We start from the raw sequence: 20384 nt of genomic DNA, 5'->3' as shown, positions 1-20384 counted from the left end.
GAACTTCCCCATAAGTTCCCAACCAGGGATTGAACCCAGGCCCTTGGCAGTGACAGCACAGATTCCTACCCACTGGACCACCAGGGAATTCCCTCCCTCCTCTTCTGAGTTCTGTCTTAGCAGTTGCTCTAGGGATGACAATATGAATTTATCACTCTTAATTAGAGCCTACTTCAAAATAATACAGATTTAATTCTGTAAAAATATAGTAACATTGTTCTGATATATCTCCTTTTTTTCTCTTCTTTGTGCTGTAGTTGTCATGTTACATTTGTATGTCTTATAGCAACTTGACAGTACAGTGACATAACTACTGCTTTATATAATCTTAAATCCTCAGTCTTTATCTGGGGGAGTCTTTATTTGCCTTTTGTTTTTTTATGAATATTTTTGCTGGATATGGAGTGTACATGATTAATTAAGTTTGTTCTTTAAATACTTCGAACATGTCATCTTACAAACTCCTGACCTCCATTATTTTTGGTGAGAGGTCAGTGTCAGTGATTATCTAATGATTATGTTAATAGTAAACAGCTATTGCTGCTTTCAAGAAGTTCCCCTTAGCCTTGTCTTTTTAACAGTTTGATGGGTATTAAGTGTGTATCTCCTTGACACTTTTCTACTTGGGATTTGTTGAGCTTCCTGGATCTATGGATAAAATGTTTTTCATCAGATTTGAGAAGTCTGGGGCAATTATTTCTTCAAATATATTTATTTACCCTTTCTCTTCTCCTTCTGGGATTCTTTTTCACATGTGTTGATGTACTTGATGTTGATGTGGTTTCTGAGGCTTTGTTCATTTTTTTCATTGCTTCTCTCTCTCCTTCAGATTGAATACTTTCTGTTGATTCTTCAGCTTTACTGATTCTTCTTTCAACTGAATTTTTCATTTTACATCTTATATTTTTCAGCTCTGAGTTTGTATTTGGTTCTTTGCTATATTTTGTATCTCTTTATTGAGATTCTTTATGCATTGCATCATTTTCATCATAGGTCTCATTAATTCTTTAAACATGACTTCCATTAGTTCTTTGAGCATGCTCGTAATAGCTGCTTTTAAATCTTTGCTAACTCCAGCATCTGGAGATACTCAATTCCAGCTGAATACTTTTCTTCCTCAATAAGGGTACATTTTCTTCTTTCTTTGTAATCTTGTTGAATTTCAGATAATGTAGCAATTACTGATTCTGAAATTTTTCCCTAGAGGTTTGTTCTTATTTAGTAATTTGCCATCAGTAAATTTGTGAAATCTGTCTCCATGACAGTGTACAGCCACGAGTGTGTCTGCTCCTTTTTTTAAAAAATGTTAACTCTTGCTTCCTAACGGTTTCTGCTGTGACTGCATAGCTTAGTATTTAGCCAAAGGATTGGACAGAGGTTGTGTTCAAACCCCATCAGTCAGGCCTCCACTCTGCCAGTGGATCTGTGTGGGCTGGCAAGTACATTCAGTGTTCAGCTCATTTGCAAGTCTTGTCTGGTCTTTGCTTTCTGGTGGGCTTTTTCCTCTCCCTTGTGCATGTGTGCAGGTTTGGGCAACTGTGAGTATGTGGATGGCCTCAGTTTCCGCTTTGCATGCCTGTAAACCCAGAGTATTTAGAAGTGCTTATAAAACGCAGATGGCTGTCTTCCTTCTCAGAACTTGCAGTGAAATCCCTCGCTACTCCGTTGTTTGCCCCACATGGGACTATAACCTCAGTGAACCCTGTTTGCTGACAACTTGAGCTCACCGTTTTATAGTGCGTCAAGTCAGGTGAGTCCTTTCTGGCAGTGGCAGCAGACCTTGTTCCCAGGATCTGCCATCACGCTGGTTGAACCACTGCCCGCAAAGGTCCAGGATGCGGCAGCACAGGAAGCCCACAGGCTCACAGGTTCTTTCCTGAACTGGTTGTCAGGAGTAAGCACTTCTTAGTTTGTTGTAGATATTCAGTTCATTTCCAGAGTGCTGAGATGGCTATTTTATTCAACAGTTTGTCCAGATTTATAGCTGCTTTTTTGAAATGATTCATCAGTCTCCTCCCCTCATCATGCTGAACATGAATTTTCCAACTTATTCTGAATCACATTCCACCCAAATTAACTTCATAAGGATAGATTTCAAGAGGACTCAAACTTTTCAAAGCTATCTGTTCAAAGCTACCACAGTGCCAGAGTTTTACAAGTAACCTATACCTACTTTTGATAATTGATATGTGTTTTATTTTTAGATATTCTTTGTATTTGTTCATACTCATTTCAAAAGTAAATACTGAGTTATTTCAATCTGCCTAGTTATAAACATTTTTTAATGTAAGTATGTAATATTTTAATAAAATATGTTGGAATGTAGACTTGATCTTTGGATTGAAAGAAACAACACTTAGTCATGGACATAAACTTTGGAGAGTTGATACGTTTGAACTGAGGTTTTTATTTCTATGCAAATTCTCCCTTGCCCCCTATTCTGTCACACTCATCCCTGTTCTTATAGGCAAGAATGTAATTCCCCTATACCCCCTCCTGTCTTTTAAAATAGAAACTTAATTTAGTTCTGTGTCAGGGCTTCATACAAGAATATAATGGGTGGCTAATCTGTTATGAGTTTGAGAATGCATTTCATGAAAAAAGGTTACAGAGCTGTCAAAGAGGGAGGGCTACAGAGAGAGAGAGGATGTAAAACCTAGTTTGGGGAGCTTGTTAGGAATCTAATTTTCTGCAGTTCTGGAAGCAGGTGTGTAACATGCCCAGGGAACCTGGAATCTAAAACTTGTAACTCTGGCTCAGGACGGGAGAAGAACTGCTAATGTATTGAGACTGTTCTGCATTTTCTGCATTTGCTTTGACAAATTCCTTTTGAATGCTTACGGAGGACCAAATGTTGGTCTAGCGAGAAAGTGAGCCATATTGGGGGATCCACGTTAGATACTATACAAAAGGGCACTTAGAGGTGTGGACGGGCCCCAGAAAAGGATAATGTGAAATGGTGCTCTGGATTCCTTAAGAGCGAAGAAGAAAAGTCAACAGAGTGGATTACATACACTTAGGTCAATGGAGTTACAGGTGAGAAAGCTGTGGGCACAGAAATACCACTGAGAGTAATAGCTTAAAATAACTGCCAGATCCAGACTGCTCAAAACCATCTCACATAACTCTGCTACTCCCTGCAGTTTTGATCTTGGCGGGTCGGAAACCATAAACTGCCATCTAAAGGAGGAAGAATGGAATTAGGCAGGAAAGCTAAAGAGGACCATGCCTGCCTTCCACCCCTACTGCACGTGGGCATCCTGTAGTGTGGCTGAGCTGGTTAACCTTGACTTGGTGTTTTTATAGTTAGAGATTGGACATTCTTTTTAAGTACTTTGTGAGTGAAAGCAATTCTGGACTTCTTATTATTTGAGAGTAAGGTTTTTCAACCTGGGTTGAGGAAAGAACCTCTGAAAATTTCAAAGGGTAGTAGGAGATGGTGTTGCCTTCTAATTATATTCCATGAGTCAAAAATAGTGATTACATACATTAACAGATTTTTGTTTGAAAACTCTTGGGTCATACAATTCATAAGATTTTTCAGGATCGGTAGATTCCATCATAATCATGTATGGGATACATGTGTGAAAAACTAACAAAGCTTCTGCTGTCTTTGTACTTTCTAAGTTTTTGTTGAAGTATAGTTAATTTACAATGTAAAATAATTTACAAAGTATAGTTAATTTATAATGTATTAGTTTCAAGTATACAGCAAAGTGATTCAGTTATATATATATCTATATTCTTTTTCAGCTTCTTTTCCATTATAAGTTAATACAAGATACAGTATAATTCCCTGTGCTATACAGTAAGTCCTTATTTATTTTATATATAATAGTAGAAGATAAAATATGCAAGGTAGGATCGAGTGCCAGGTTAACAGTATCTTGTACATAGAAGGATCTGTTAAGTGGATAAAATGATAAGTTCAAGACCTGTAGCATATGAAATTCCTTAAGGTATTATGGGTTGATTCACACAAGAGGTATTTCATCTTTGATCAACCAGTTTCCTCCTTTCACATGTTAAAGACCAGTTGTTAGTAAACTTGAGATGTTAGTAATGTCTGTATAGCTCTCCTAGAAATTCTGAACTAGGTGATGAAAGACGCAGAGGTTAGAGAAGATGGAGGAAGAAGACAAAATAGGATTGAAGAAGATGGTTGCTAAAGGATTTCAGGAAGAACAAGAGAGACTCTTTTTATATTATTAGGAAATGCATCATTGTTCAAAAAGAAACCTAAATCCACTATAATAAAAAATACGAAATAACTGAATGATTGTTAAGAAATTTGTGAGTCAAACTTTGCAAAGCCTGGTGCAGTGTTCCCTGGTGGGGAGAAAGCATAGCACCTGCCAGGTAGAAGCATGTTGTCAGTGTTAACAATGCGAGGCCAAAAGGTTCACAATTTTTAATTTTTAACTTTGGTGAAAGATAGTGTTTCCTGTTACAGCACAAAGAAAACTAACTTAAAAATTTAGCAAAACTTTGGCCTTCCCTGGTGGCTCAGATGGTAAAGAATTTGCCTGCAATGCAGGAGACCTGGGTTCGATCCCTGGGTTGGGAAGATCCCCTGGAGAAGGGAAAGGTCACACCCACTCCAGGATTTTTGCCTGGAGAATTCCATGGACAGAGCAGCCTGGTAAGCTACAGTCCATGGAGTTGCAACAACTGAGCGACTAACACTCACTTTCAATGTGATTTTTTTTTTTCCTGTTTGGGAAGTTGACAGATGGGCAAGTGCTTACCTGTGCTGTGGTTTGGTTCCCCTTTCTGTATACTTTTTCATCCTTGTTAGATTTTAAGATTCTTAAGTTCATGCTGCTTCTTGGTGTCATAAAATCTCAAATCCTTATACATAATTTGAAGAAACAGTTGTTGGAGGAATACATAGAAAATTATCTCCTTTGGTTAGATTTTATTTAAAAAAATAGACCTTTTTAAAATAAACCTTTTTTAAGAAAAGTGATCTGTTACTATGCTTCTCAGTATCCTAAATCACAAAGTTCATTTATCCACCAAAGCTGTTGGTCACTGTTAGAACTGATTATACTGTTAACATTATATTTTGTAAATATATATTTTATAAAAATTTGTGATGCCAAGGTGATAGTTTAGCTTTGTGCTTAATTTGGGGGTATTTCTTTAAATGGATAATGCTGATTTGTTTTTTAAAAGTGGGTTAACATAAATTCTCACATAAATTTTTACCAGGACTTTCAAACTATATCCTATTTCTTATGCACCTAGTACCATCAGTATGAAGTCATCCACTTAATGGGTAAATTTGATGAGCTGTAAGGCAGTGAGAATATCAAGATCCCAGTGGATTAAATTATCACAGAACTGAAGAGCAAATGTCTTGAGGCAAGATGATGAAATTGAACTGCTATCCATGTCAAGTAAGAGTAGAAAATTTCTGGTACCCGAACTAAAAAGCCTCTTGATGAAAGTGAAAGAGGAGAGTGAAAAAGTTGGCTTAAAGCTCAACATTCAGAAAACGAAGATCATGGCATCCGGTCCCATCACTTCATGGGAAATAGATGGGGAAACAGTGGAAACAGTGTCAGACTTTATTTTTCTGGGCTCCAAAATCACTGCAGATGGTGACTGCAGCCATGAAATTAAAAGACGCTTACTCCTTGGAAGGAAAGTTATGAACAACCTAGATAGCATATTGAAAAGCAGAGACATTACTTTGCCAACAAAGGTCCGTCTAGTCAAGGCTATGGTTTTTCCTGTGGTCATGTATGGATGTGAAAGTTGGACTGTGAAGAAGGCTGAGCGCCAAAGAATTGATGCTTTTGAACTGTGGTATTGGAGAAGACCCTTGAGAGTCCTTTGGACTGCAAGGAGATCCAACCAGTCCATTCTGAAGGAGATCAGCCCTGGGATTTCTTTGGAAGGAATGATGCTCAAGCTGAAACTCCAGTACTTTGGCCACCTCATGCGAAGAGCTGACTCATTGGAAAAGACTCTGATGCTGGGAGGGATTGGGGGCAGGAGGAGAAGGGGACGACAGAGGATGAGATGGCTGGATGGCATCACCAACTCGATGGACGTTGAGTCTGAGTGACCTCCGGGAGTTGGTGATGGACAGGGAGGCCTGGCGTGCTGCGATTCATGGGGTCGCCAAGAGTCGGACATGACTGAGCGACTGATCTGATCTGATCTGATGGTTAATTTGTGAACCGATTGTATCCTTTGATCATAAAAAAAAAAAAAAAAAACAAGTAGTTCCTTAATTGTAAGCTAAGAATGTTTCATTAGTTATGTCTTTTCATTCCTTTTCTATATTTGGATTTATACTGAATTTTTTGGTCTCAAGTTTTATGTGGCCAAATGTACTGATATTTTCTAATTTCCATTTTTTTGGAAAGATCTTCTAAACATCATACCACTCATCCATATTTTCTTCTAAAATATTTAATGGTTTTTATTAAAAAGACTAAACATGTACTAACCTGGAGTTTATTTTGGTGATGCCTTGAGATGTGTAGTTACTTCTTATCAATAATTGATTTTTCCCAAACCATTTATTAATAATCCATATCATTTCTCATTGATTTGTGTAGTTTTTGTTATATTAATAAGTTCTCAACTCTATATTGTTTTCCAGTAATGTGCTTATTCACCATCAGGGTATTATTTGAATCTTAGATAGGCTTAGTAGGAGTCTTAGTTGTGGGTATCTAGAGGGCATCTGTTTCCATAGAAATTGGGAATGGGAAATCTTAGGTTTCCATTGCTTGGGGATCCAGACAGCATTTGACCAAGGAGATAGAGAAGTTTAGAGATGACCTAATGACTCCTTGAGTATCTTGGTCCATACAAAAACACTAGAGTAAACCAAATCTTGACAACCTACCTGAAGTCCTGGTGTGTAGTTCTGATCTCCTTGCAGCTTGGTAGTGGCTTTGACCCTCATTCCAGGCTGCTTCAGAAAGTGTCAGGAGTCTTTTTCAGATACCACTATAGTTTTTACTGGTCTCATAGGTCACCCTGGAGAATACTGTGAAGGCAGAAGACAAAAGATAATTTTTTGGTTGGGCTATTGTAGGAAGCAAATGCTTGGTCATCAAGAATTGATACCAGTCACATACACCAAAACCATTTGGTGTGGCTAAGCTGGATAGCCCTGAGAAATATTTTTTTGTTTTCATTTTTGTTCATTGCTCTTTAATCAGTGAAAACACTATTCTGGAACATCACTTCAACAGGGACCCAGCCTCTTTTCAGAGTTCTTTGGTGCATTCCAGCAGCAATTTCTGCTGAAGGTCTGAACACTTGGCTTCTGAGTCACTAATCCCAAAAACTTGTTGTCAATTCATTCAGTCTACAAAGAACAAAATGGCATTAAATGGCCTCTGAAGAATAAGTACGTAAATTAATTTGTTTTGCTGTAAAATAAGGCTGCCATACATTCAGATTTTGCTGGTGCATCTTGTGCAATGGAGGTATCTGTTCCTTTTGAATTTGGTTAATCAAAAGTTTTAAAGTCATTAAGTTCAAATCATTAATAAATGGAACAGGAACTTGGTGAGTTTTGGGTTAGCCTGTTTTCTATTAACTTGTGAGCCTGCTTCTGCTTCACCCACAATACTGGGTTTAGTCCAATTGTAACTACTGGATCAATAACTACATTAAAAGAAGTTTCAGTATATTCACCTGTTTATGGCAGTATGGATTCAACCTGTTTTGCTTTATTTCTAAGAAATGGAATAAAGATGGAAACACACAAGTTGCAGACCGATGGAAACGAGAAAAGATTTAAAGTTTGGGAAATGTTAAAGAGGATGGAACAAGTATAGAGCATAAGATGCCTCATAAAAATGGAGTTGATAATATTCTGCAAGGCCATTATGATGATTACACACACTTCGGAGTGGGAAATAGATGTGGGTGAATAAAGCAAATGAACAAAGAGATTATTAAGAGGAAACAAAAAAGATGTCCCTAGAGTCAGACACAGCTGAGCACGTACACACACAAATTAGCAAATTACTGAAAAATCTGGCTAATAGGATTTTAGTTAAATTTAGCTATATTAAGTGTTTTTTAATTTGTTGCAATGGTCTTACACTTCAGTTTTTTAAAAAGCCCATCTTGTTTGCATTTGCTTGATTTTTTACAATCTTGCATATTATCAGTATTACATCTTTCTGGTGAAATCTATACCAACAGTTTGTGCCTTCCTTAAGTACCACCAGAAACTCAACTCTTCCTATGACAAGATTATAATTTTAAAAGTTCTTGATTCTGGTTGTCAAAAGAATACCCAGATATCAAAACAGTAATCATTCATAAATTATAATGAAAAATCAAGTACCATCACAGTAAAAATTTTAAAAAGCCCAGATATAAATACATCAAGAAGGGTATAGGATTTACATTAAAAAAAAAAAAAAAAAGCTTCCAAAGGTTAATGAAGGACATAAAATAGGACAGAGACATAACAACTACCTGGATACACTGATACAAGTGATTGTCAAGTTAAAATTATTTCTCTTAACCTAATTAATGCAAATTTCACTGAGAATTCTCTTTAACTGGCATGGTGATTAAACAGTCATCTCAATGGCAAGCCACTCCAGTACTCTTGCCTAGAAAATCCCATGGATGGAAGAGCCTGGTAGGCTGCAGTCCATGGGGTCGCTACTAGTCGGATGCGACTGAGCGACTTCATTTTCACTTTTCACTTTCACACAATGGAGAAGGCAATGGCAACCCACTCCAGTGTTCTTGCCTGGAGAATCCCAGGGACGGCAGAGCCTGGTGGGCTGCCATCTATGGGGTCGCACAGAGTTGGACAGGACTGAAGCGACTTAGCAGCAAATAATGTAGAAATAAATATTGCAAAGAGAATGCTGGAAAGGACAAACAAGGGGAGGAACTTTGGACCTATAAAGGATATTAAAATATATTTTATATACTACCTACGCTGGAAGCAGCAGACCATTCAATGGAACAGAATGGAAAACCCAGAAACAGAACATCAGAGTTAAAAAGTAGTATTTTAAACTAGATGAGAAAAGATGGATTATTTCGGACACGTGAATGATAATTTTTTTTTTTAAGTTATCAAATGTTACACTATGCTCCAAAATAAATCATGGGTTTGTTAGCTAGTTAGAATAGGGAAAAGGAGTCCAAAATGGCGGTGGCTAGAAAACAATGGAGAAGCCCGTGAAAATAGAACAGAGGAAGGTCAAAGGAAGGTCCCAGGACTTGGGGGAGGACTTCAGGTAGAACAGCACTCCTGACAAGGCCAATTTGCATAGAGCAGGCCTAGGGGGAAGAAAAAAACATAAAAAGCGGAGGCAAACGGCCGAGAGCTGTGACACTCCGAGGGGGTTTAATGTCTGTCACTCCAAATCTTTGTTGTGTCGAGACAAAGAACCGAGGAGCATACACTCGCCTGACAGGTTGATTAAAGATTTGGGGACGATAAAAGCAAAAAATTAAAATGAAGAAAATGTGTAGATGGAGGATCAGAGGGATGCAGAAACGCGGTTTCGTTTCATCTGGAGAACCTGAGTTCAGTTCAGTTCAGTCGCCCAGTCGTGTCCGACTCTGCGACCCCATGAATCGCAGCCCGCCAGGCCTCCCTGTCCATCACCAACTCCCAGAGTTCACTCAGACTAACGTCCATCGAGTCAGTGATGCCATCCAGCCATCTCATCCTCTGTCGTCCCCTTCTCGTCCTGCCCCCAATCCCTCCCAGCATCAGAGTCTTTTCCAATGAGTCAACTCTGCCTGAGGTGGCCAAAGTACTGGAGTTTCAGCTTGAGCATCATTCCTTCCAAAGAAATCCCAGGGCTGACCTCCTTCAGAATGGACTGGTTGGATCTCCTTGCAGTCAAAGGGACTCTCAAGAGTCTTCTCCAACACCACAGTTCAAAAGCATCAATTCTTTGGCGCTCAGCCTTCTTCACAGTCCAACTCTCACATCCATACATGACCACAGGAAAAACCATAGCCTTGACTAGACGGACCTTTGTTGGCAAAGTAATGTCTCTGCTTTTGAATATGCTCTCTAGGTTGGTCATAACTTTCCTTCCAAGGAGTAAGCGTCTTTTAATTTCATGGCTGCAGTCACCATCTGCAGTGATTTCTGCAGCCCAGAAAAATAAAGTCTGACACTGTTTCCACTGTTTCCCCATCTATTTCCCATGAATCTGGGAGTTGGTTTCCCCTAAATTTGCACTTGATAATACCTGTTACCACAATTTCTGGAACTATGAAAATCAGTCTTCTGTAGTTACACTTGCTAAATTTCGCTGGTACAAGAGAGATGTGGAAAGGAATAAATAAGCTTAGGGGTAAGTAGATTTAGAGTTGTTGTTGTTGTTTTTTAGAAGAGCCCTAAAAAAGCTCTGGGGGACAGGCTTTCAGCATCCTGAAGCTCGTCTCTCCAGCAAAGACGCCTTTCTCACCTGCTCTATCTTTTGTTAAGCATCCGGAAACGCTTAGCCAACTGGCACAGTTGATTGAAATGTGCCTAGCACCGCCCACAGTCAATCTCAGATTTGCGCCTCCGGGCCTAGCACATGCGCACTGGCAGTATGGCCCGACGAGTCTCCGCGCTTACACACGGGAACGCCCGCTTCCGAGGCGCGCAGGCGCACTGTGTTTAGCAGTGTCGCTTAGTTACGACTCTTCTGGACTGAAAGATTGGAAACCGCGGAGCTTCCCAACTGGGATATTGTGGGGGAACTGCTTAGGCTTATCTGTACCATTAGTATTGGGTTTCGGGGACAGTCAAGAGCCGAGGGAGAGGTGAGGTGTGTTTGAAGCCCGTGGGCTCTGTGATGAAGAAGATTTTTGGCTTCGGGAGTAAGAAGGGCGAGTCGCCCTTAGGCTCCTCCATCAGTCCGGGGAGAGACGGCGGTCATAGAATCAACCTCCAGCCCGGGTATCGCATCCGAGACAAGGACCTCGGAAAGATCCACAAAGCTGCCATTGTAGGGAACGTAGCCAAAGTGCAGCAGATTCTGTTGCTGGGGAAGAATGGCTTGAACGACAGGGACAAGATGAACAGGTAAGTGGGGTGGAAGGGCCTGGCAGAGGTCCCTCCTGTGTGTTTCCTCTCCAAGGCTCCTGGACACCTTCCTGGGATCCAGCGCCCTGCAGACTTTATAGGCAGCAAAAAGGCTTAGCTCATTTAGGACCCACTTATAATTTCCCTTATAGAGAGAGCACTTTACTGATAAGTTTTGAAGTCATTTAACTGAATGTCGGTAATCGGAGTAATGAAATGAAACATAAATAGTATCTTTTTTTCCCCTTCATCTTTCTTTTTATTTGTTAGTATGCATGGGTTAGCATGATGTACTCATGAGTAAGAGCTCTTAAGTTATATAGCTTTCAAGAAATCTGGAATCTCCTGGCTCTCACATTTTTTCTCATATGATTTATGAAAATACTTCTTTATATAGGATCGCCTATTGTGGATCATGGCAGGGGACAGATTTCTGATGTTGTTAGCATCTTATTTTTAATGTACACATTTTTATACCTTAAGGTTATATATTATAGAAAACTGCATAGTGAACACAATAACTCCCATGCCAGATCAACTCCTGGATTAAAAATTGTAAAGATACAATTCAATATCTGTTTTATATCAGTGTATGCCTAGGTATATATTTTCTTTGCTGAAGGACCTCAGAAGCTTTGAAGTAGGGAGCTGGCTGTGTCCTTGAATAGGAAGACATTTTCTTAGGATGTATGGTCTTTCAATATTTAAACCAAATCAACATATTTTGGTTTTAAAGATTTTGGGTTACATATGCTGTCTTTAATTGTTGTGATAAAATTAAAAGTTTTGTATAGTAGACGAAGATTTGCCCTTCTAGATGTCAAAATGTGCTGTAAGTGCCCACAAAGTATTCATTTACTAACAACTGAAAAGATAGATAAATGAATGGAACAGAATATAAACTACCCAAACACCCAAACATATGTAAGAATTTAGAACTTGATACTGGTGATATTTTCTATTAGAAAAGATAAATTATGTGTAGATGGTAGAGAAATAACCTGGTAACTATTTAAAGAAAAGTAACTAGATTTTTATCTCACAAAAAAGCTTCAGATGGAGTATGGTTCAAAAATTTTAAATATGCACAGTGAGAAAAGTACCAGAAGAAAACACAAATTCCTGTTTATACATGTTTTGTGTGTGTGCTGACAGAGACCTTCTTTTTCTTTCTATTTCTACTGGTTCTTAACCTTAACTTTTTTTTAATTGGAGAATAATTGCTTTACAGTGTTGTGTTGCTTTCTGCTAAACAACATCGTAAATCAGTTGTTAAGTATACTTACATACTCTTAGTCCTGAGCCTCCCTCCCACCCCAAACATCTTTCTAAGAATGATTTCAAAAGCAAGAATTCTGGAGTTTCCTGAGTTTCGGCACAAAAAAAAAAAAAAAAAGGAAAAAGAAATATGGAGGTTGATTTAACAAACAAAAAACTTAAAACTCTCTGTAGATCAAGCTGTCTGTAGGAAGTCAGAATAGTAGACAGGCCTTGTCTTTCTGGCCCTAATAGGAATGTGGCACAGATAAGAATTTCTCATTTATAACTTTTTTTTAGAATTCTTTTGGGACTAGTATCCTCTGACAACTTTCAGCCTTTTCAGAAGTCAAAGGAATCTTGGGAATTCCCTGGCAGTCCAGTGGTTAAGACTCACTACTGTGGGCCTGGGGTTGGATCCCTGGTGGGGGAATTAAAATCCTGCAAGCTATAAGGATATATTATACAACATAGAGAATATAGCTATATCTTATAATAACTTTAAATGGAGTATAACCTTTAAAAATTGTGAATCACTATGTTGTCCACCTATAAAATATAATAATATACAATATACATCATCTATACTTCAACCTTAGAAAAAAAGACCTTACGGTAATTAGATGAAGAGGAAAAATGAGAAATAAACAAAAATGCTACCAATTATAGCTGTAAAGACGTGAATTATAAATTTCATCCCAATGTCAGAGACGTTCAAAAGTAAGAAAATGAGGATATTAAAATCAGCGAAGTACAATGTTGTCTCTAATATTCAAAACATATTTGCAAAGGATGTGTAATAACCTTTGACTTTATTGAGATGTTGTAAGGTAATAGTAATAAGTATGATAATATTACTTAGCAATTACTGAGCTGTTATCTGTGTGAGAAGGGGTTCTAAATCCTTTCCTTGGATCTCATTTAGTATCATTGTGGTGTTCTGTGAGATAAATACTACTCTCTCTCCATTATGTTAATGAGGAAATTGGGGTACAGAGAGGGTGAGCGATAGCTAATAAGTGACAGAGTGCAAGTCAAATTCAAACCCAAGTTGAGCTGAATCTCGAGGTCATGCCTATTCTATTCAAGTAGGTTCTTTCATTAATGTGGTAAGAAGAGCTAAAACTAATATATAATGTTCTTTCTCCAGAAGGAAACAAAATATTTGTTTTAGAGGGATAGAAATAGCATGCTATTGAGTGTTTTCAATCACAGGAACAATTGTTTGTTTTGAAACAGTAACACTATAGTTTCCTGAAAACTCCTCTTGCTTTCATAGGACTGCCCTCCACTTGGCCTGTGCCAATGGCCATTCAGCGGTGGTCACTCTGCTCCTGGAGAGAAAATGCCTGCTTAACCTCTGTGACAATGAAAACAGGACCGCGCTGATGAAGGTATGGGGCAGCGAATCGTGTCCACACGAGGTGGATGTGATCTAACTACTGAGACAAAAGGGAATTCATCTCATTTAGATATAGCAAACCGGTGAAGCTTGTGGCCTGTTTACTTTGAATTCCTAGAATTTACACTCTGTTTCTTGGCACAACACTGACAGGCCGTAGAATGCCAAGAAGAGGAGTGTGCGACTCTTCTGCTGGAGCATGGTGCCGACCCAAATGTCATGGATGTCAGTGGGAACACCGCTCTCCACTATGCTGTCTTTTGCCAGAATATATCACTCGCAGCAAAGCTGCTTTCCTACGATGCCAATATAGAAGCCAGGAACAAGGTATAACTCAACTAACTTTGTTTACAAAATATTTGTGAAGCATTTTTTAAATCTACAACTGTTTTATTTATAACAGTATATAAATAGGTAAACTGAATAGTGTCCATCAAGCCCTGTTACCATGGAAACAACTCCAAGGCCAATGCAGGGGTGGGGGATGTTTGTCTGTGTCCACAGAAAGGACAAAGCTCTGTCTCCCAGCCAGCCGTCTACCCCAGAAGGAAGATTTCCCATCAGAACGTGCCCGGGAGTGGGTGGTAGGCTTAGAGCCCACAAATGATGAAGGCCTGGGAGGAGTGAAGTGATGTGACGAGTGGCTGCTTCCAGGGGCTCAGGGAATGGGTGCCCCTGGGCGTGGGTGGGAGGAGGAAGGAGACCCAGTGCCCATGAGGGGAGCCGGGTGAGTGCAAGTGGGCCTGGAGGCAGCAGGCCTGGAGCCCTGAACCCTCCAGGACCCTGGTTCTGAGATCTGGCCAAGAGGGTCAGGTCATGTTTGACTCCTAGCAAGGACGTTCACTTGTGTTGGTGACCGCTTGGTTCACGGTGTACACCTCGGGGTCTCCCGCATTCAGCCCCGGGGAGCTGCTCAGTGGGGTTGCAGCTGTGCGTGTGGAGCTGGCGATGGCGAAACCGGCCCTCCTGCTCTTTCTCCAGGACACATGTGACGTCCTGCAGCAGCAGTCCCGCCAGGAACTCTCCCCACTTTCACAGGTGGGCTCAGTTTTCCGTGTTTGGAAGCTGCAGCCTTCCCTGAGTTAAAATATTTTGAAAGAACTTAATTGTCTAAGATTTCACTTTATAATATTTCTGAAGAAGTATTAGAGAGTAAAGCATTCATGCATGTGTTTATGGCAAATATTTGTGGTAACACTGCACTTGTTAAAGGTAAAACTTTCCAAATACTGCCCCCCATTGAAATTTTTTCGATTGGCATAAAAACACAGTAAAGCAAAATTTGCCTTAGAAATAGACTTTGTCTTAAAACTCAAACATAGCATAAACATTTTACAACATAATAGACATCTCGCTGTTGTTAACAAATTCCTATTTTATAAAAAAATGATTTATATGAAAATGATTTCTCTCTTATTGCCCAAGGTTTAAGAAAGTAAAGGAAAAGGGAAAAGGAGAGAGCAGGTGAAAAATATAGGTCAAGTTGGAATTTTGGCCGTTGGGAAATGCCAAAAAGAGTTGTGTTTTTTTTTTCTTTTTTTAATATTTATTTATTTGGCTGTGCTGAGTCTTAGTTTCACCATGCAAGATCTGGTTTTCTGACCAGGGATTGAACCTAGGCTCCTACACTGGCAGCCTGGAGACCCAGCCATTGGACCACCACAGACGTCCTGAGATTTTTGTCTTTTTTTCCCTTCAGTTTATATATTTCTGTAAGGTGCTTTTCCATTTTCAGGGATAATAGTTGTTATTTTGAGAAAGAGAGTGAGTGGATGGTATAGTAGCCTATATATCAATTTTAGGAAGAATTTGAGGAAATCAGACTGGCAGTGAACAGGTGGTGATTAAGAGGGAAGTAAGAGAACAAAGAATTAACTGACATCTTATCCTATTCTGGCAGAAACAGCCACTTAGATAAGAGTCTAGACTCTGTTCCCCAGTCTAGAATGTCTTGATGAAAAGTAAGTAGTTTATAAATAATGAGATCAGGTTGCCTTTTGAATTTACTAGTCCCTGTTCTGGAGAAGGCAATGGCACCCCACTCCAGTTCTCTTGCCTGGAGAATCCCACAGATGGAGGAGCCTGGTGGGCTGCCATCTATGGGGTCACACAGAGTCAGACACGACTGAAGCAACTTAGCAGCAGCAGCAGCAGCAGTCCCTGTTCTACCAGTGTTTACCCAGAAAAATATCATGCTGTTTTGATGACTTCTACCTCTTACACTTTTCTTTTTTATTCAAATCCTCAAGTAAGAGAAGGAATTGGCCATGTGGGTAAAAGATGAGATTGGAGTGGTTCCTATGCTAATTCTTGGCTAGATTGTGCTGGTGAAAACCACAATCACTTGGGAAAACTTATAAAAAAAATTTATAAGCCTAGGCTGTTCCCTGAAGATTTTGATGGAATAAATCAAGGAAGGCCTGGACGTGTGTATTTAGAACTGTTTCCTTGAGATTCTAATACGATCTGTGGTGAAGAACTATGGACTGAATAAGTGTAATTTCTAAATGCACCTATCTCAAAAATAAGTAATCTCTAGAAGAGTTGGAGTTTGATCAATGCTAACTACTTCCATCAGCTCCTTCCTTTGCAACAGCATTAACCTGACTTTTTCTCTGCCTGTGTGATTAAGAAGTTAAAAGGAATATTATTGGCAATATCTATTGGCTTGAATGATAACTCCTTTTCCTTCCAACCACTAATTATTCAGTTGCACTCAGTTCAGAGATTTGTTCATGGTGAAGTCAGTTCATCTGTAGAGTCTGACCCTTTCGGGATTTTGCACCTTCTGTTTTCATCCAGGTCATTAGGTCAACAGATGTTTGTTACCAACAGGGTTTTCCTGACTGCAGTAATAGTAACTCATGAACCTTCTTTTGGTGTCAGCTGCAGGACAGACTTTTCAGTGTGTCTGTTAGATTCGCTGAGCTCTGGCATAAGCAAAATGAGAGCTTTAAATATCAAAACCCATGAAGTTAGTAACAGTATAGATGGGAATTGTTTTGATGATTTAGTTTCAGCAGTCTTAGGAACTCAATATCCATTTGATTAACAATCTAGAGGAATTCTGGAGATAGATTGTAGTTTCAACAGGCAGTGGAAACATTCTTGAAGTGGAATTATGATTTTTTAAAAAATTATGTTTAATTATGAGCCTTAATAGCAATTTTTATAACGTGGTGGGCCTACTTTTTGTGAAACACATGATATGAAGAAGGGACGGTTTCACATTACAAATACTTGCTTTATTCCCACCTGTTTGGGAACAGCAAACGTCAAACCACAAGCAGGCCATCGACCAAGCATGCCCTTGGATATGTTTAGTTTACCTCCGCAAATTGAGTCAACATTTAAAATTTAGGAGACTCATGCAGAGGTCTGCATTTCAGGCTTCTCAAAGAACCAAATCTGGTCCCCCTTGAGCCCATTCTACTGTTTGGTCAGCATGCAGAGGCCGCCCCTTCTGTATGGAACGTGTATTCTCGGGTTTGCTGGCCTTACCTGGCTTTTTCACTTATTCGGGTCACCAACTTTTACTCCATAAGCATTTAAGTTTCCAATTCTTATTTTATAGTTTATTTTGATAATTATTTCAAGATTTTAGAGACACTCTAATTTGTAATTTCATATTTTAAAATAATTTCTTAAGAATGAGATTGAATTTTTCAAAGTAGAAATTATTAGTTGGTGTTTTCGGAAAAAAAAAAACAAAAAAACTCTTTTTCTTTGCATGTTCATATAGAGAATAATATTCCCATTGGAATGTCTGTAAGCCTTGTGAGGTTGCTCATCATCATCCTTGGATCGGTTATACATGCTACAGATAATAATATATATTTCTGCCTCAGCATTGTTTCTAAAATATGCTGTTGATTTAGTGGTTAATTGATTCTCTCTGGAGGAGTGTTGAGAGTAGTAACAGAGCAAGTGAATACTACGATATCCCTGATAAATTGTACGATAGGAGCAAAGATCCTTGGAACCAGTAAATGTTGGAAGTGAGTGTTAGAGAATGACTCTGTGGTTCATCTTTGGAAGAGGTAGAGGAAGAGCATTTTATTTATCATTTTTTAAAAAGACCTATTTGACTGTACCGGGTCTTAATTGTGGCACATGGGATCTTTAGTTGAGGCATGTGGGATCTGGTTCCCTGACCCAGGATAGAAACTGGACCCCCTGCATTAGGAGCTGGAGTCTTAGCCACTGGACCACCAGGGAAGGCCCAGAGGAGGAGCATCTTCGAGAGAAAGGAGGTGCTCAGGGGGATAAGGTTTCCTTTTATTTGCTTTCTGAATTCTGTGTTTAAGTTCAGAGAATCTATTGTACGACTTCAAGGTTCAGCTTTGAAATAGGTTAACTGTGTACATTAGAAATGGTTTTCCCTGTTTTACAGGATGACCTCACACCGCTGTCACTTGCTGTAAGTGAAAGGAAACAGCAAATGGTGGAGTTTTTAGCCAAGAAAGAAGCAAATATACATGCGGTTGATAAGATGCAAAGGTACCGTTCTTTTTATTTTTAAAAACCTTGGTGTTGTTCTAAGGTGGTAACATCAAGATTAAATTAATAAAAGAACTAATTTGTAATCAACACATCATCAGGCAGGTAGAAAATCAGTTATTCTGACTGAGAATCATGAACAACAATATATAGCAGGAATAGATAGCAGGATTCATATTCCTTTATAATATTGACTGATGTCATATGCATCCGGTTCCCTTTTTTTTCATTGATCTTGTAATCACTGAGGGATTTCATATTAGTTTTATTAGCTTTATAAAATATGGATTCTGCTTTTTTAGTTTATCTTATAACACAATATTGAATTTCTTAATTCTTATATAATAATTCTTTAATCTCTACTTTGTATATACTTTTCCTTAAAATTGCATACTGAACATAAAAGACTTGATTTTGTCTTTTGGATGACTCTTTGCTTTAAATTACTTTCTTAGAAGAATGCTGATGTTATTAGTGACAACTTCTTAGTTCTCATATGTATGTTTGTAGCTCAGCCACTGTCGCAAAGCACAGCATCCAGTTCTGGCAGCTGGGCTTCCTAGCCTCCCCCCACACTCAGAAACCTTATGTGGAACCCACGTGTAAGCCTAGATCTAAACCTCGATCTTCACAATGAGGTGTCCATTGAGGCTGTTATTTATCTTTTCTGCTAGCAGATACCAGTGTGGACCATTTTAGGCTGTCAGGGAGGTTCAAGTGCTCCTTCAGGGACTGAGCAGACTTCTCTTTCTTCTTTGTTTCTAGACCTGAACCTCAAGGTGGCTTTCTGTCCTGGGGTGGCGGAACACCTTTTCTTAGGTCATAGGTCCCCTGTCATCCTTCCCAGAGTAGTGGGTACCAGCTTGCCTGAGAGTCCATAATGACTATTGGCCCCTCATGAGATCTGTTTCCTATAATAATGAAAATCTTCCAGAGGATTTATATGTGCTTCAGCCTTAAATGTCTTCAGTGAAGTGAAAGTGAATGTCCCTTAGTCTTGTCTGACTCTTTGTGACGCCATGGACTATATAGTCCATGGAATTCTCCAGGCCAGAATACTGGAGTGGGCAGCCTTTCCCTTCTCCAGGGGATCTTCCCAACCCAGGGATCGAACCCCGGTCTCCTGCATTGCACTGGGATTCTTTACCAGCTGAGCCACAAGGGAAGCCCTTGTTTTCAGAGTCTGCCTCATAAGGAACTCATTCACCAGAAATCCCTAAGTCTGAAGTAAGTTAGTTTGAATTAAGCGAGGTAAGCCCTGTCCCAAAGAAAGGCAATGCCAAAGAATGCTCAAACTACTGCACAATTGGACTCATCTCACACTCTAGTAAAGTAATGCTCAAAATTCTCCAAGCCAGGCTTCAGCAATATGTGAACCATGAACTTCCTGATGTTCAAGCTGGTTTTAGAAAAGGCAGAGGAACCAGAGATCAAATTGCCAACATCTGCTGGATCATGGATAAAAAGCGAAAGAGTTCCAGAAAAGCATCTATTTCTGTTTTATTGACTATGCCAAAGCCTTTGACTGTGTGGATCACAATAAACTGTGGAAAATTCTGAAAGAGATGGAAATACCAGACCACCTGATCTGCCTCTTGAGAAATCTGTATGCAGGTCAGGAAGCAACAGTTCGAACTGGACATGGAACAACAGACTGGTTCCAAATAGGAAAAGGAGTACATCAAGGCTGTATATGTCACCCGGTTTATTTAACTTATATGCAGAGTACATCATGAGAAATGCTGGAGTGGAAGAAACACAAGCTGGAATCAAGATTGCTGGGAGAAATCTCAGTAACCTCAGATATGCAGATGACACCACCCTTATGGCAGAAAGTGAAGAGGAACTAAAAAGCCTCTTGATGAAAGTGAAAGTGGAGAGTGAAAAAGTTGGCTTAAAGCTCAACGTTCAGAAAACGAAGATCATGGCATCAGGTCCCATCACTTCATGGGAAATAGATAGGGAAACAGTGGAAACAGTGTCAGACTTTATTTTTGGGGGCTCCAAAATCACTGCAGATGGTGACTCCAGCCATGAAATTAAAAGACGCTTACTCCTTGGAAGGAAAGTTATTACCAACCTAGATAGCATATTCAAAAGCAGAGACATTACTTTGCCAACAAAGGTCCGTCTAGTCAAGGCTATGGTTTTTCCTGTGGTCATGTATGGATGTGAGAGTTGGAC

At 39.3% G+C, this 20384-nt stretch overlaps 1 protein-coding gene and 1 long non-coding RNA gene across 3 annotated transcripts in view; one reads left to right on the top strand and one right to left on the bottom strand.

Moving 5' to 3' along the window:
- Window positions 1-10634, bottom strand: part of LOC132346881 (uncharacterized) — a 32042-nt gene extending 21408 nt beyond the window's left edge. Inside the window, exons 1-2 of the long non-coding RNA XR_009496846.1 lie at window positions 10437-10634; window positions 6869-7012 (exon numbers count right to left, since the gene is read on the bottom strand). This is a non-coding gene — a long non-coding RNA (uncharacterized lncRNA). The remainder of the gene's footprint in view (window positions 1-6868; window positions 7013-10436) is intronic.
- A 14-nt stretch (window positions 10635-10648) lies between these two features.
- Window positions 10649-20384, top strand: part of ANKRD26 (ankyrin repeat domain containing 26) — a 67797-nt gene continuing 58061 nt past the window's right edge. The window contains exons 1-4 of one of the 2 annotated variants that reach the window (XM_015473990.3): window positions 10649-11041; window positions 13578-13692; window positions 13854-14027; window positions 18094-18200. In XM_015473990.3, coding sequence (XP_015329476.2) covers window positions 10812-11041; window positions 13578-13692; window positions 13854-14027; window positions 18094-18200 — 626 coding nt within the window. In that variant the 5' untranslated portion in view covers window positions 10649-10811. The remainder of the gene's footprint in view (window positions 11042-13577; window positions 13693-13853; window positions 14028-18093; window positions 18201-20384) is intronic. The other variant, NM_001113767.2, reaches the window with a different exon arrangement.

This window comes from Bos taurus, chromosome 13 (genome assembly GCF_002263795.3).
Source record: "Bos taurus isolate L1 Dominette 01449 registration number 42190680 breed Hereford chromosome 13, ARS-UCD2.0, whole genome shotgun sequence".
In the NCBI taxonomy this organism is placed as follows: Eukaryota; Metazoa; Chordata; class Mammalia; order Artiodactyla; family Bovidae; genus Bos; species Bos taurus.
Note: the sequence above shows the minus strand (reverse complement) of the source record. Positions and strands in the feature narration are given on the sequence as shown.